General features: G+C 38.8%; 2 protein-coding genes across 2 annotated transcripts in view; one reads left to right on the plus strand and one right to left on the minus strand.

Moving 5' to 3' along the window:
• Positions 1 to 15586, plus strand: part of LOC112651396 (sperm-associated acrosin inhibitor-like) — a 124458-nt gene that overhangs the window by 47384 nt on the left and 61488 nt on the right. The window lies entirely within an intron of this gene.
• Positions 5386 to 8999, minus strand: SPINK7 (serine peptidase inhibitor Kazal type 7). The gene is made up of 4 exons (XM_025434629.3): positions 8812 to 8999; positions 7873 to 7898; positions 7017 to 7141; positions 5386 to 5659 (listed from the first exon to the last, which is right to left on the minus strand). Exons 1-4 carry the CDS (start codon positions 8948 to 8950, stop codon positions 5614 to 5616), a joined length of 336 nt encoding a protein of 111 aa, XP_025290414.1. The 5' UTR covers positions 8951 to 8999; the 3' UTR covers positions 5386 to 5613.

Genomic DNA, 15586 nt, shown 5'->3' on the forward strand with positions numbered 1-15586 from the left:
TCCCCCACCCAAGTCAAGCCGCTGAGCACACCCCTACTGGAAACCAGCTCATAAGAATGTAAACCTCGCCTTTTGCCCGCCAAACCTGCACGCCAATTCTGACCAGAGTGTGATAGGCTAGTTCACACGGTCACTCTAGGGTAAATTGTAATTCAATTGGCCACCTGTGTGTGGACCGACATTACTATGCAACTTTCTGTTTGTGTTACAATCTCATTGGCCACTGGCCCCTATAAAACTGCTATGCAGGGATCTCTGGGTGGCGCAGTGGTTTAGCGCCTGCCTTTGGCCCAGGGCGCGATCCTGGACACCCGGGATCGAATCCCACGTCGGGCTCCCTGCATGGAGCCTGCTTCTCCCTCTTCCTGTGTCTCTGCCTCTCTCTCTCTCTCTCTCTCTCTCTCTCTCTCTCTCTCTCTGTGTGACTATCATTAAAAAAAAAAAATTAAAACTGCTATGCCTCTTAACCTCGGGGTCCAAGTCCCTGCTCCGCTGTGTCGGGTATACTTGGACCCAAGCTTGAGCTTGCTAATAAACCGTCATGTACTTGCATTGGTGCCGGTGCCTTGGTGGTTTCTCGGATTCGCAATCTTGGGCGCAACACTATTTATGTATGATGTCCAGAATATCAAGTTCATAGACAAAAATTAGATTCATGGTTGCCGGGGCTGGAAAGACTAGAATTATACATTTTAAAAACAAGAATTTTTGTAACTAATATAATGCTGCATGTGAATTATACTTCAATTTCAAAAATAAAAAAATAAAAACATTAATTTTATGGTATGTGAACTATTTCTCAACAAACAACAACAACAACAACAATAATTAAAGATCCATTTGGGATCATGCATCATCATGTTCTTTAATCTCTTCCAGTGTAGAATATTTAAAAGATTTGTTCTTGGTTTTGACAAGTTATTTTAGAGAATGTTTCTAAATTTGAGTTTGATGTTTCCTAGTGTCTATATTCAGGTTGTGCTTTTTGCGCAGGGAAATACAGAAGTTACTCTACATTCTTCGCATTGTATACTTTGAGATAGTACCCATGATGTTGATTTGCCCCATCACTAACGATGCTAACTTTGATCACTTGTGCAGGTTAGTATCTGCAAAGTTTCTCCACTCTACAGTTACTCTTTCTCCTTCCAAAATTAGTAAATATTTTGTGATGACATCCCTTGAGATTATTTGAATATCTCATTTTTCATCACAGTTTTACTCACAGTATTGAGGCCGTGTTCAAATGGGGCGAACTGTATACGTAAATTCATGTAACCTTAATGTGTTCATATTGTACATTTGTCTTTTCACTTTTTAGTATCAGTTTCTAAGAAACTGAAATGTTCCCATTCCTCAAACCAAGACCAAACCCCACAACATTTACTAATCATGGGCCTTTACTTCAGCATGCCAAACATATTTCCAAGGATGTGATATATGTGTTCAGACCTGGGTAAATGTTGGAAAAGGATGCACATACAGATCATAATCAACCATTTCATTTCCATAGGATTTTACAGTTTACAAAGCATGTTCGCATGCATGTCATCTGACTCTCATAATATACAGGTTAAATTAGAGTTTATTATTCTCTTAATTTTGTTGGTAAGGAAAGAGATACTGCACACATAAATGACTAATCCACTGCCACACACCTGGTGATATTGGAATTGGCATAAGCATACAAGTCTCCTGTTCCAAGTTTTATTGTATTCTCCTGAGCTACTTGGTGGAGATTTATAATAATGATGATTATGTCAAAGATATCAGTGATTTAAGTGCTGATGAGTACATAGAGACGTGAATAAAACTGAATAATTTTTTTTTCTCCAGGGCCTAAACTTAGAGAGGTAAAAATTTAAAAATAAATCTACTTTACATTTATATTTATGGGGATTTAACAGCTTCTCTGTGGCAAAGATTTACTTTTCCTGGCAGGGAAAAAGGAAAAGAAAAGAAATTAATGCATATGCCATAGTAAGAAATATATATATATAAATCCCATTGACGTTAAAAGCTTATGATGAAAACCAAAAGTCTTTATTGCCAATATCACTTCAGTGGGAGCTAATTTTAACCATTTTTAAAAAAATTTTAACCATTTCTATTCTAAGGTTGTTACCAGTACAATCCTTAATAGTATACTTATACCTCTGTTTCTTGATATCTTAATACATTTCTTATTTATTGACTGCCATCTATGAAGGAAAATTGTTAATTTACATTACCTTCTCATTTTTAGTTCTTCCCAATTTTTAATGAATATATTGTGACTTTTAAAAATTATGCATATTATCTTTACATAATAATATATACTTTAAATAATATATCTTAGTCATTTTCTATTATTCTTTTCCTTAGGCAGCATCTCACAATCCTACAAGAAACTTACCTGCCTCCATATCCTTCCCTCAGTCAGTTTTTCTCTCTAAAGATTTGTCACTTCTATTTTTATTTTCATGTTTCAGACATTTAAAATATGCACATTCTTCTCTGTATGCCATAATTCACTCTTTTACAGTTCAACCATGGGTTGATTCCAAAATTTGAAGAGCAATAACTATTTTTAAACATCACTTGTAAACATTAAGAGGATTCTGAGATGTATCAGTTGTAGGCCAACTCTTGACTTCCATTTCAGAAATACTGGAAATCTTCTTTTAGGTAGTGAGTTTTGGTAAATATTGGAAGAAAAGGGGCAGTGTCATCAACAGCTAGCATCCGCTTGGATACAATATAGACTGAAGACATAAGACCAGATGTTTCCTCAATGTCTATGCAGTGTAGTATATAGAACTAACACTAGCTAGACCTGGAGCCAGTAGAACCATGCACCATTTATGGTTCTGCAGTTCTGCCCATTGTTTCTTTCTTTTATCTCACCCAAGAAGCTAGGCTGATTATGTCTATGTTATGATGGGTACTGTGCGAGGATGAAATGAGTTAGGGAATATGACAGTCTTTTGTGAACTATAAGTTTTTTACAGATGTTTTATACTGGGTAATTTCAGAGTAGAAGGAGTTTGATTCCCGGGGGTATTGAGATATGATGGATAAGATTCTGTAAATACTGTTTGGACCCTGGATTGAGAGTAGCAGGTCTGAGTTCTTGTCCTCATCTTCTGTATAAGCAGGGAGGCATTTCTAATTTTTGGAGTTCAGAGTCTCCATCCATAAAATGAGGCTGTTGATTGGCTCTCTTTCATCCATGAAGATCAGGAATTCTTATATAGATTTGTATTTTGCCCACATTTTATATAATGTTTCCGTTGGTATCTCTCCCTGACCTTCATGCACAGCTGGCAGAGATTGTTGGAGATATTTCATCTTTACTATATACTAGGGTGAAGATAAGCTCACAGTGTAGGGGTATGCCCATGATATGGTCTTTATCACAATCCAACTACTAGAAGAAAGGGACTTTTGTGTACAAAGGAATGAGCTTCTGAGGATTCAGTTCAGCTGAGATGTGAGTGAGGTCAGAGGAAGAATGAGGAAAACTGAGGTCGCCAAAGGTTTGAAAGCAGCAGAGGAGAAAGGTGTTAGGTAAGTGGAGCAATATGAAAATCAGGCTCATAAGAAGGTATAAACAACTGAAGACATGTAAGAAAGATTAGTGAGGAGCACTGGGAAAATGCAGATGTTTAAGACAGGGCAAACAGTGTCAGGCGCAGGGACAGATCAAGACCAAGAAAAGAGAAGCTGAAGATCTAAGAAGGTAGGAGAAATTGGCATGATGAGAAGAGCACAGCAGACAGAGAAACCTGTGGAGTTGTGTACAACTCAGGCAACGGGATGCTTCACACATATGAGCAGGTACGAGCAGCTCAGGAGAGGATCACATTGGTAGGGGTGGGAGCTTGGAACTGGAAAGTAAGAGCCACTGAAGGTGGCAAGCAACTGAAGAGGGCTAAGCCAGCAAAACCATTTGACCACCTATTCCAGGCCCTTCACTGTCCAGATTACAACTTCTCCCTATCTGCTACTTTTATTTCAGCAGCTCTGTTTGTCTAACATAGTTTTCTATCCTTGTCTTCTGTATAGTTTCCATAGTTGACTTGGCCATGATCTGGTGTGACCTTGACTTTGAACTTGACTTTGAATTTAACTCTGATTCAGACCCATATTTTATCCCAATCATCCTGACCATGTTAGGTGTGTCATGATCATGGGGACAGAGTCTGTATTTATGTGATTATATAACACTATAACAGAAGAATCTAAATGCAGGCATGAACCAACTGTTTATAAGCCTTTTTAGTATTTATTTATTTATTTTTAAAGATTTCATTTATTTATTCATGAGGGACAGAGAGAGAGAGAGAGAGAGAGGCAGAGACACAGGCAGAGGGAGAAGCAGGCTCCACGCAGAGAGCCTGATGTGGGACCTGATCCCGGGACTCCAGGATCACGCCCCAAGCCAAAGGCAGGTGCTCAACCGCTGAGCCACCCAGGGATCCCCTATAAGCCTTTTTATACCACTTTTATGGAGTTACCAAAACTATGGATTGCATCTCTCTTCTTTTTTTTTTAAGATTTATTTATTTATTTGATATAAAGAAAAGATGAGAGAGGCCAAGAATAGTTCTGGGGCAAGTGAGGGAAGAAATGAACCTGGGGAGGAGAAAATGAGGACCATGAAAGTACACCAAGGCCCAATCTGAGTCACTAATTTCTTGTGAGCTATGCCTATCACTAAAGACTTCCTCAAAGTGTTGTGGTCACATATGTACCCTCTACAGAAGGAACTCCAAATTCATCAATAAGAATGAGTTATAGATCTCTGTATTTAAAACAAAAAATGTACAATTTGCCAATACTGTCAATGTTGTCTTCATACATAGTGGTGTCTACATTTTATATGTATGGAAGGCAAGCGTTAGAGAAGAAGTCAAGCAATGTAGTAGTCAGTGCCAGAGATGTTCTGTTAAGGTTACAGCAGGTTAGCAAGGTGAGAGACAAGAAAAGTAAATTATGGAATGCTCATGGAATGGGGAGGAGAATCTATTCTCCAGGGCTGACTTATAATGAAGGTGGTGCCCCTCTAAGGAACTTTGGAAAAGAAACTAATATAAAGACCAGCATGGTCCATAGACTAGTTCCCAGTGGCAGGTACTAATTAAGGAAAGTAAAGACTCCAGGAGAGGGTAAGGCATTCACTGGTGTGTGTGTGTGTGCGCACACACATGTGTGTGTGTGTGTTTACATATGTGTGTTTGTGTGTGTGTGTCCCTGTGTCTCTTGGAAGTCACTTGGCAGTCTTCATACAAAATTTTCTCCTAAAGAAGATTTATATGGTCCTCAGTTTTATTTTTAAACTGAGATATTACATCCTAATCTAAGAAACAAATACAAGTAGAAGTAAAGATAAATTCTCCAGGGAGGTTTTTTTTTTTTTTTATTGAAGTACAAAAAGAACCCAGGAAGTCAATAAGGCATGAGTTTGAGGAAGACCATGTCAACTTTCTTGACTCAACAAAGATGCCTCTGGATCTGTCTCCACTCCTACCCCAGAGCACTGGCCAGGATGAGGGAAAAGGCAATCAGAGCCCAGGGATGATGAAGATGACAGTGAAGATTATCACTGCAGTACCCATGTCTGTGGAGAAGTTAACAGCTTCCTTCATGAAGAAACTGGACTTTTCCATTACTTTTCCTATAAGAAAACACATACCAAGATTCATTAAACAAGAGGAAATGTTATATAATCTCAAAGCCAAAAGGAACTACCATGAAACAGAACTTAATGTTATAGATAAAGAAACTGAATCCCTGGAAAGGAATATCCCTGCTACAGGCAGTTTCTGACAGAGATAGAAGCAGAGTGTCCCTAGTCCAGTGATACTTCCACCCTACCTACTGCCTCCACTGATGTCAGAACCTGGGACCATCAACCAATATCTTATAGTAACAAAGGAGGAAGACTTCTGACAAGGGAAGCTAACGTGGCCTTTCCTGGCCAGCAAGGCCTGTGATGAAGCTGGATCTTGCATTAGTGAGAACTGCCACCACATGTCCCCTGCAGTGTCCTTGAACACAAGCTAGCTTCTAGGCTGAGGACCAATGTGTGTGCCTGTTAGAGAATCTTCCCTTCTGTGAATTTTTCCTATTCCTGAATAGAAATAAAGATGCAGACATATCCTCCTGAGCTTAGGGCGTAAACTGATATTCTAACTTGTTTAGATAATCACAGAGATGAAAAATACAGGATTGGAGATGGGTAGCCAAAATCCAGTGGTCTAAAGGAGACTTAACAAAGAACAAAGTGGACTTGGTGTAGGGTAATAAATGCTAAGGTACTTGTTCTTCATTAAAGAAGTGACAGCTACCTAGTTATAGTGCCTTCAAAAATACTGCACAGGCCAAACAAAAATACCTAAGCAAAACATGCTCACGGGACCCAGGTCCAAGCACTAACAGCTGCAAACCCCTTTTTTATATAAGAGAAAATTTTTTTGTAGTAGTCTTCTTCCCTCCTTCTGCCATTAGGCTACAGTTATTTAGAGCCAGTAGGAATGTGAGAAGGATAAAGTCTCTATAGCCACAGTTTGTCTAAAAATCAAGCAGTATGTCTGCAAGTCTCTTAGAAATCATCTAGGACAGTGGTTTGCAGTGATTATTTAGTATGGGGTTCAAGATCTTTTCTTCTAACAAGATACTGTTCCACTACCTAAAATAGCCAAAAGCTGAAGGGGGTTGGAGATCACCCTCAAATGATCTCCTTCACCCCTTTGGTGACTCCTGACCTGCCTCTCTTGAACTTCTGGGCTCCTGGTCTTACTGAATTCCCTCAATTGAGATAGAAATTGGCAGTTGGGTGATGGATGGAACTAGTTAAAGCTGGTAGAGCAGGAAAACCTAGCCTGACTGTGAGACAGTTTTCTCTCTCTACCAGCTGCTTCTGGGTGGGAATAAGCACAGCTCATGGAAAGTGAAATGGGCTCATAGAAAGAAGAGAGTTTTGCAGTGGAGGACACTGGCCGCAACTTATTTATTTTCTATGAGGTACTCACAAGTTCTCAATGCACAGGTGACATTCATTCCCATAGGTAATGTAGTCAGAACCACAAACAGGCAGGTATGTGATGGGGCAGGGGATGGCCACCACTGGGTACTTCTTGTAAATACTGCAGTCCACCTGCAACAGGCACAAGAGAATGTCCTAGGGTCTCCTGGCCCCCAAGATAGGCTACACTGGTCTCTGTTGGGCAGGAAGCAAAATACCATCCTAGGAGTCCCAGATCAGATATTCTGAGGCTGCTGTGCCTATTTCTACTACTACTAATATTATTGCCATGCTAAATACTAGTACTGCTGTCCACACTTCTGTTACTACTAGCACATTCTATTAATTCCTGAGCGTTTCCATGCTAGGCATTAAGCTTAAATTATATGTGAATTTTCTTTGTTTAACCTTCATAACAATGGAATAGGATAGGTCCTACTATTACGCCTACTTATAGATGGTGGGAATTAAGGCTTTAAAACAGAGAACATGCATAATGTAAAAGCTAGTCAGTGATGGGTCTGGGATTGGAATCTAGAGCCTGTGCAATTAACCAAGGTAACTCTGTTCTGCCTCTCATGTTGTCCTTTCCATGAAGACTTTGCCAACCTCTCAGCTGGAAGTCATCTCTCTCTCCTTTAACTTGGGATTTTTTTTTTTAACTCTATGATTACTTATATGTATGTCATGTTCCTTCAGCTGCCTTCTGGAAAGCAGAGGAGAATTTTTAATCTGTGTCTGTCTCCCTCTTAACCCCCTCCCCAAACACACTGAATTAATTCTGCATGTAAATTTCAAAAGCATTTGTTGACTAAATGCCAGTCAATAGGAATTGAAATTAAAATGTAATTCAATATACTCACTGTGGTTAAAGGCAGACTAGCAGCTTCTGAAAGAGAGTTATGGATAGAAATATTAAAAATAAAGCAAGGTCTCAAAGTCTCATTGGTTAAATAAATTTGGGCCTATAGATTAAGACTCTGTATTTGCTCTGGTGATGAATCTTAGCACACACTCTGTTCTTATATAAAACTCTGTTTGATGAAGAAGCCAAATGGCCAGTAATGTAAGCCTTTTATTTAGGCAGGAGAATTAACTACAGTTTCCTCCCTTTATTGACTATGGGACATTTTCTGGAGCTTGTGTCTTTGATAATGATTCAGAGTCAGATAGCAATAAAAAGTATTGCAGTCACCCCTCCTAAGAGCCTGAAGTGCCGCCATCTTTGATATTTCCCCCTCTGAATTGATGTAAAAAATGTAACGCAATGTTAAGGTGTTACAATATTAATTTATTGAAACCATTTTCACCATATAAAGACTTATAAAAGTCTAATTGTTGACTCCTGGGCTTTGGAGATTTGTGTTTCATTTTGATTCTCCTGAATTGATTTGGAGAGACATCCACGGTTTTCTGTGTCATTGCACTGAGGGATAGTATCTAATAACACCAGCTGCTTCCAGTGTCCTTATGAAATGGTAGACTTATGAAGACATCAGTTCTTTTATTTTCCTATGGCTCCATGGATGAAAATAAAAATCCTTGAAAGGGAAGACACTGGATCCAAACTCCCAAACACCTGTTGGCACATAAGAATCTCCCTTCCCTTTCAGAAAAAAAAAAAAAAAAAAAAAAAAAAAAAAAAAAAAAAAGAATTTCCCATCCCAGGCCAGGACTGTTTGTATTATAAGCCAGTACACTTTAAATCCACATGATCAGACATTTCCCTCCAATGCTTAGAAAGGGTTATTTGGGAAGACAAGTTCAATGGCCACACAGGGCACTCTCTGCCTTTAACTCACCTGAGCTGCTGAAGAAATGAGTTGCTGCGCAGAGCAGAAGAAGCCCCCCAGTGACCTTCATGGTGGAGATGGCTATGATACAGAGGCTCTCAGGGCTGTCACACCAGCTTTGTGAACCATATCCTAGGAAAGGGGTCATGTTTATATGCCACTGCTTGGTTTCTCCACCTTTCCTGTGAGGTCACCCAGAGTCAGTGTTGGCTCTGAAAAGCTCTCAAAACACAATGTCACACCCTGGGTGGTGTTGAGGTTCTTGTCACTTAATTGCTACTTATTATCTGAACGACAAATTGATTATTTGAGGTGAGAAGTATTTTTCTGCCTGCACCAGAGGGGGGGACTGTTATTTAGAATTCTCAACTTCATATAGTGGAAGAAATTAAGTATAGGCTGCTTGGTCTAGTTATGAAATAAGTAAAAACATCAAACATTTTTCACCAAATAAAGAATATTAGACTCAGATTAGACAGATCACACTTAGGTTTATATTCTGCCTCCAGGGGAAATACTGTTTATTTTTGAAGCAATGAACTATGAAGCAAGCTGAGACCTGGTAGGAGGAACAGTGACCTCAGCGCTGATGAGGCTTAGAGGAGGACATTGACATTTTGTGGCCGTGTGACCTTGGGTAAGTCAACTATGTGCCATGAGCCTGTATCAGTCAGAAAGACCTGATTATTCTCTGCTAACATACAACCTCAGAATTTCTGTATCTTAATATATGTTTACCTTGTACTCAAGCTATCCACAGACAGTTGTCAGCAGATGGTGTCATATTGCCTTCAATGGATCCCAAGTGAGTCGAGTAGTTTTGTATGTCATTCATTGTCAAGGTGAAGTGAAGATGTGTTCTTGAGGATTTCCATTTTCAGCAATTATTTATTCCCCTCAGAAGTGACACTACAGGGGCACCTGGGTAGCTCAGTGGTTGAGCATCTGCCTTTGGCTCAGGTCATGATCCCAGGGTCCTGGGATCGAGTCCTGCATCAGGCTTCTCACGGGGAGCCTGCTTCTCCCTCTGCCTATGTCTCTGCTTCTCTCTGTGTATCTCTCATGAATACATAAATAAAATCTTTAGAAAAAAAAAGAAGTGACACTGCTGTCACTTTCCCTCACCAGCAAGTGACCTGGCTCAATCATCGAGGTTACAGTGTGATCTTATTTTATCCCTTGAAGATGAGAAGGGAGAGAACTGGAAAACAGTTGGCAAACAATACAAAGACCACCCTAGAGCCTTGGTTTCATGCCCTATCAAGTGAGGCCTGCTGATAACCCCAATAGAATTTACTGAACTGGAGTCATGTACATGAAAATCTGTTCTAAAAAATGCGGTGCATGTAATTGTTATTATAATTATTATTAATGATCAGTCATAGGTCTCTGCTATGGGTTGCTGACATGAGATTGTAAATTGGATTGTCCAAATACAATTGTCTAAATAGCTGTGTTTTCCCTGTTGGGCTTGAGAGCATATGTATAAAAACCTGTAGGAGGGTGGTAGACTCTGTTCGACCAGTCTTTTGCTTGATGGGTTTATTTCAGTGCATTCTGAAACACAACATCTGCAAAGATAATAAGCTAGTAATAAATGACATTGCATGGCTCCCTAAAATTTTGACTTTTACATCTGTTTGGAAAGGAATATAATGTAGTAGTTAATATGGGTAATTAGTCCAGAAGGTCTTTTTAGGAGTCTTGCTTTTACTAATTGTTAACTGTGAGACTTTAAATATACAGATTAAGCTCTGGATGTTTTAATTTCCTCATCTGTAAAATAGAAATAATATTCACCTCCCAGAATGACTTTGAGTATTGAATGAGGTTATATATATTTTTTCTTGTGTGTGTATGTGTGTGTGTATCAGAGTGCCAAGATCATAATTAGAGTTTCATGTATGGTAGCTAGAATATGGAATGTGATCTTCAGGACAACTCATTGAGGAAGGAATTTTATTACCCTAATTTTACCAGTGAGTAAGTTGAGACTCAGAGGATTTAAGTAATCTTCACAAGATCATGATACTAATTAATAGGGGAGACTATGTGGAGTTTGGTTGTGGAAAAGAAGAGAAGTGAATGCCATAATAAAGACACTTCATTATAAGTTTTATTGTTTGCTATGATAGTTTGAAGACAATTAATTCTGAGAAAAAGCCATTATGTTTCAAGAAGAGGTGTCTTTGTTGCAGTTAGAAAATGTATTTAGCAAAGAGGAATGGGAATGGGTTCAAAGGGAGATTAGGATGAGGTAGAGAATAGCATTATAATTTTTTCAGACATTTGACAGTCAAAGAGAGGAGGGAAATGAAAGAAGCTAAGGCTTTAGCAAGGTCTAGGATAGGCTGAAACTGTCTTACAACAAAACAGAACTAGAAAGAATTTGACATACATGGTGGAGGATGGCTAATTACAGTCAGTATAGAAAACTGTAACTGGAAAAAAACTGTAAATTGTTCTGAAGATCACATTCCATATTCTAGCTACCATGTATGAAGCTCTAATTATGATCTTGGCACTCTGATACACACACACACACACACACACACACATGAGATTATATATACATATATATATATACATATATACTCTCATTCAATACCCAAAGCCACTCCGGCAGGTAAATATTATTTCTGTTACAGATGAGGAAATTAAAACATCCAGAGCTTAACATGTATACTTAAAGTTGCACAATCACCATTGTAAGGTTGGACCTGGCTGTTAAGTTTTCGGGTTGCCTTTTACAGTAGAAAGATTGGGTTGGTCTGGAAGCTGGAGAAGAATAGAGAGGTTTGGTATAGATATCAATGGGAGAATGTCAAATAGTTAACAATGGATATAAAAATTAATGGCCACTAGCCCAAATTAGTATTAGATTTTTGCAGGCTCAATCAGTACCATGCTGAATATTTCTCCTAAAATATATTATGACATTGAGTAAGAAATGAAAAAAAAGAGTGACTTTCTGGATAGGAAGTGTGTTCATCAGAGACTGGAGGCGAACCATAAAGATGGCTGTAGGCTCAGAAAAGAGTCAAGTGTTCAAGAACATACTTGTAGTCTACTCAAGGTGTGAGTAGTTAAAGGTTTAGAGGTCAAAGTTCAGGATACGTGTGAACTTGGTAGTAGTATTAGGTGTGGGGAATATGAACAATTGTTTATGAAGGCTATGGCTAGTAAGCAAAATGTCAGATTAATTTCTCAGGGGTGGGGCTGAGATAATAATCTCAGGGTGTATCTAAATATAAAGCAGATAAAAGATTGGTGGAAATAAAGTTCTTTGGATTTAAAAAGGTGAGGAAAATTGAGGTCAAATGATCAGGTGTGGGTTGCTTTGTTGGGGAGAAGAAATGTTTACGTGGAGAAGAAATGTTTAGGTTGCACAATGATCCATGAATTATAGAGGGAGGATCCTTTGGAGTTGAAAGGTGAAGCTAGAGAAGACAAAAAGACATCCGTTTCAGGCGGGGGATGTGTCTTTATTCTTCCTAACCTTCTTGCAAGGGAGGAGGGGATGCTTGAGGCCTTGTCAAACTATGACCATGGCTCCATTCTAGGGAAGGCAGAAGAGAACTAACTTGGGAAAACATAAAAATCAAAGGAGAGAAAAATTTGAGAGTATTAAGGATTCAAGGTGCCACAGGGAAGAGCATCAGCCCATCCCCAAGCCTCTGGATTCCTTCACTTTGGGCACCCATCACACTCTCTCTATTCAACATCCTCAAGGTCTTCTCGTGATAATATAAAAATCGATGGTCTGGATTTGGGTGGACTAGCTCTTGCCTTTTGTTTGTCCTCCTCTCCCTTCCCTGTCTGACTCTTTCACATCCTCTTTTTCTTTTTCTTTTTCTTTTTCTTTTTCTTTTTCTTTTTCTTTTCTTTCTTCTTTCTTCTTCTTCTTCTTCTTTTCCTTCTCCCTCACCTCTTCCTCCTCCTTCTTTTCCTCCTCTTCCTTCATCCTTCTCTTTCTCCTCTTCCTCCTCCTCCTTCTTGTTCAATGTAGACCTCACTGATGTTCATGCCCTTATGTGCACTGGGGCACAATGGCCTAGAGATCTGGATATTTGCATCTTGATTTTGTGTCTGGCAGAACCTTGTTCCTTGCTTTTTGTGGGAACAAGGAGTTAGCACATCCAGGAATCTGATGCTTTCGTTTTATTTAATTTTCTTTGAATTATTGGGGCGAAATAGTTTCAATTGTGGGACAAAATGACGTAAATTAATGGTAACTCTTTTTCCTGTTGGTTCATTTTTCTATGTGATCTCACACAACAGCCTCCAGCTCCTATTGGTAAAATCATGTCTATTGCGCTCTGCGCTGAGGGGAACACTATTTCTTTTGGGAGGATCTACAATGCACTTTATTTTATTAAAGGCTCTATTAAATTTTCTGCAGTACTTTAACTCAATTTTCTCCAAACTTAATTTGCCATAGTTTACTTATTATTTTACAAACATTAAACAACATCTAAAGATTTGTTAGTGTTTTCTTCCACACTGAGAACTAAGGATTTACTCCAATTTTCTGTAAGGTTATGATGTCCAATATAAAGATTTGTTACCAAGAAAGATCACTGAAGTTTGGTCCGTTTGGCTTTCTCAGCAGTTCTTCATCATATATTGAACAGAACACCATTTCTGTATGGCTCTTTATGGCTTTCTAGTTATCCAGAGCAGAGCCCAATAAAATGAGACTGCTCTCTTTCCAAGTCTATACCTTCAGATATGTAAAGGCAGCTCTGGAAGGTCTTGTCAAAGTCCTTTTTCTCCAGATGTTACAGACCAGCTTCTTTAATATTTCCTTTACAGTATATATAATCCCTTAGGCTCTCTAGATCCTGACATATTAACACAACATTACTTAATAACAGTGAGACACAAGTCATAATCAACTTCACCATTTCCCTTTGCTATTCTGGTCAGTGTCATCCTCACTGGAGTTACAGAGAGAAATAAGGTAGACAAAATCTCTACTCAGAACTTCCTTTCTAGTAGAGTAAAAAAAAAAAGGAAAAATAACAAAAAATATAGTAAGATGATTTCATATTTTGATAAATATTTAAAAGAAAATGTATCATAGTATTAGAATAGATAATAATATGGAAATAAGGAAAAATTACATTGCATGATTAGAGAAGGCTTCTCAGAGCCTGAATGATGAGGACAGACAGCTGAATGATGACAAGGAGCCATTCTAGAAGAGCCAGGGAATCAATGGTGCAGAGAGAAGAGCTAATGTGATGGCTGGCCAAAGGCATATCCAGCCTATTGAGGGATTCCACTTTTTCCAATTCCGGGATTATATAAAATGGCTGCTTTTTCCTTAAAGGAGTCAACTTGTAAATCAGTCAGGCTCCAGCACATGTCCTCTCTGATTAGACTACATGTTTTGCAATGAATTCTATGTAAGATTGGATTACAAAATTATTTCATCTATTTTTTTTCTTAGTTGGATGGTCTTTATTCCATGTGTCTCTCTTTTCTTATTATTTCCTATTATAAACTTTCCTTCTGGTGACTTCAAGTAGAGTATGTGTCTAGGAGTTTATGGTCTCAAACATCGATTTAGTGTCTACTTACTAAACTTCTATGTGCCTCATTTGTTATTATATGACCTTGTTTTACTCATTTTCATCACAGCATTTATTGTTACCTCTTATTGCCTGTTCTTTTATTTGCACATTATTCATCTCTTACCACTGGGATGCAGGTTCCATAAGAACAGGATCTTGCCTGCCTTGTTTGTTTGCTTCTACTAGCACCTCAGTACATTGCAGAGTAAGAACTACTCCACAAATAATTGCCAAATGAATGAATAGTTTTAAGATTCCACATTGTTAGTCACAAGGTAGAGTTACAACAGAATTCATCCAGCATTGAGAAGAAATCATCTGGTTTATATCAGGGAATTTAAAAAGAAAGTGTACCTCATTGGAATTTAAACATCATAATTTTAGATTGAATTTAACTTCAATTAGAAGAGGAAACTGTGAAATATTGAGCACAATCTTATCCACTTTATTTCCCACATGACTCAATGTCCTTTAGTTGAAATCACTGTTGTCTGAGTGAACGAGGGCCCCTTTGCAGAGCCCCCTTCAGTGGAGAAGGCCATAGATTTCGTCTACCTGTTAGAGCTGAAAGAGAGCCTCTGCCTACTTCCTGGCTGCTACCACCACTGCATCGATGCAAGGAATCTACCAGTCCTAGTAGTGCCCATATATTTATTAAAAAGATTCATCAGGGGATCCCTGCGTGGCTCAGTGGTTCAGCGCCTGCTTCGGCCCAGGGCGTGATCCTGGAGCCCCAGGATCGAGTCCCACGTCAGACTCCCTGCATGGAGCCTGCTTCTCCCTCTGCCTGTGTCTCTACCTCTCTCTTTCTCTCTGTGTCTCTCATGAATAAATAAATAAAATATTAAAAAAAAGATTAATCAGCTAAGCAAATATTTCTATGAATTAAGGTTATATCTACACACTTTACAATGCATACTACCTAAATGTAGCTTGTCCAGGTCAGATGGGCAGGCTAGAAAGAAATACATAACTATGTCCACATCTTGCTTCTCTTATCAAATTTATCTCACGTTGACTCCCCTGCCTAGAGGGTAATTCATTTCCATTCCTTAATTTTTATTTTGGTGGAGTTACTGTTCTACTGTTCCATTTCTTTGTTCTGCCTTCTATTATTTTTGAAAATAGAGATGGGAAGATGAAATAAAATAATGTTGGGAAGCCTGGGTGGCTCAGCGGTTGAGCATCTGCCTTTGGCTTAGGAT

Source organism: Canis lupus, chromosome 4 (assembly GCF_003254725.2).
Source record: "Canis lupus dingo isolate Sandy chromosome 4, ASM325472v2, whole genome shotgun sequence".
Taxonomy (NCBI): Eukaryota; Metazoa; Chordata; class Mammalia; order Carnivora; family Canidae; genus Canis; species Canis lupus.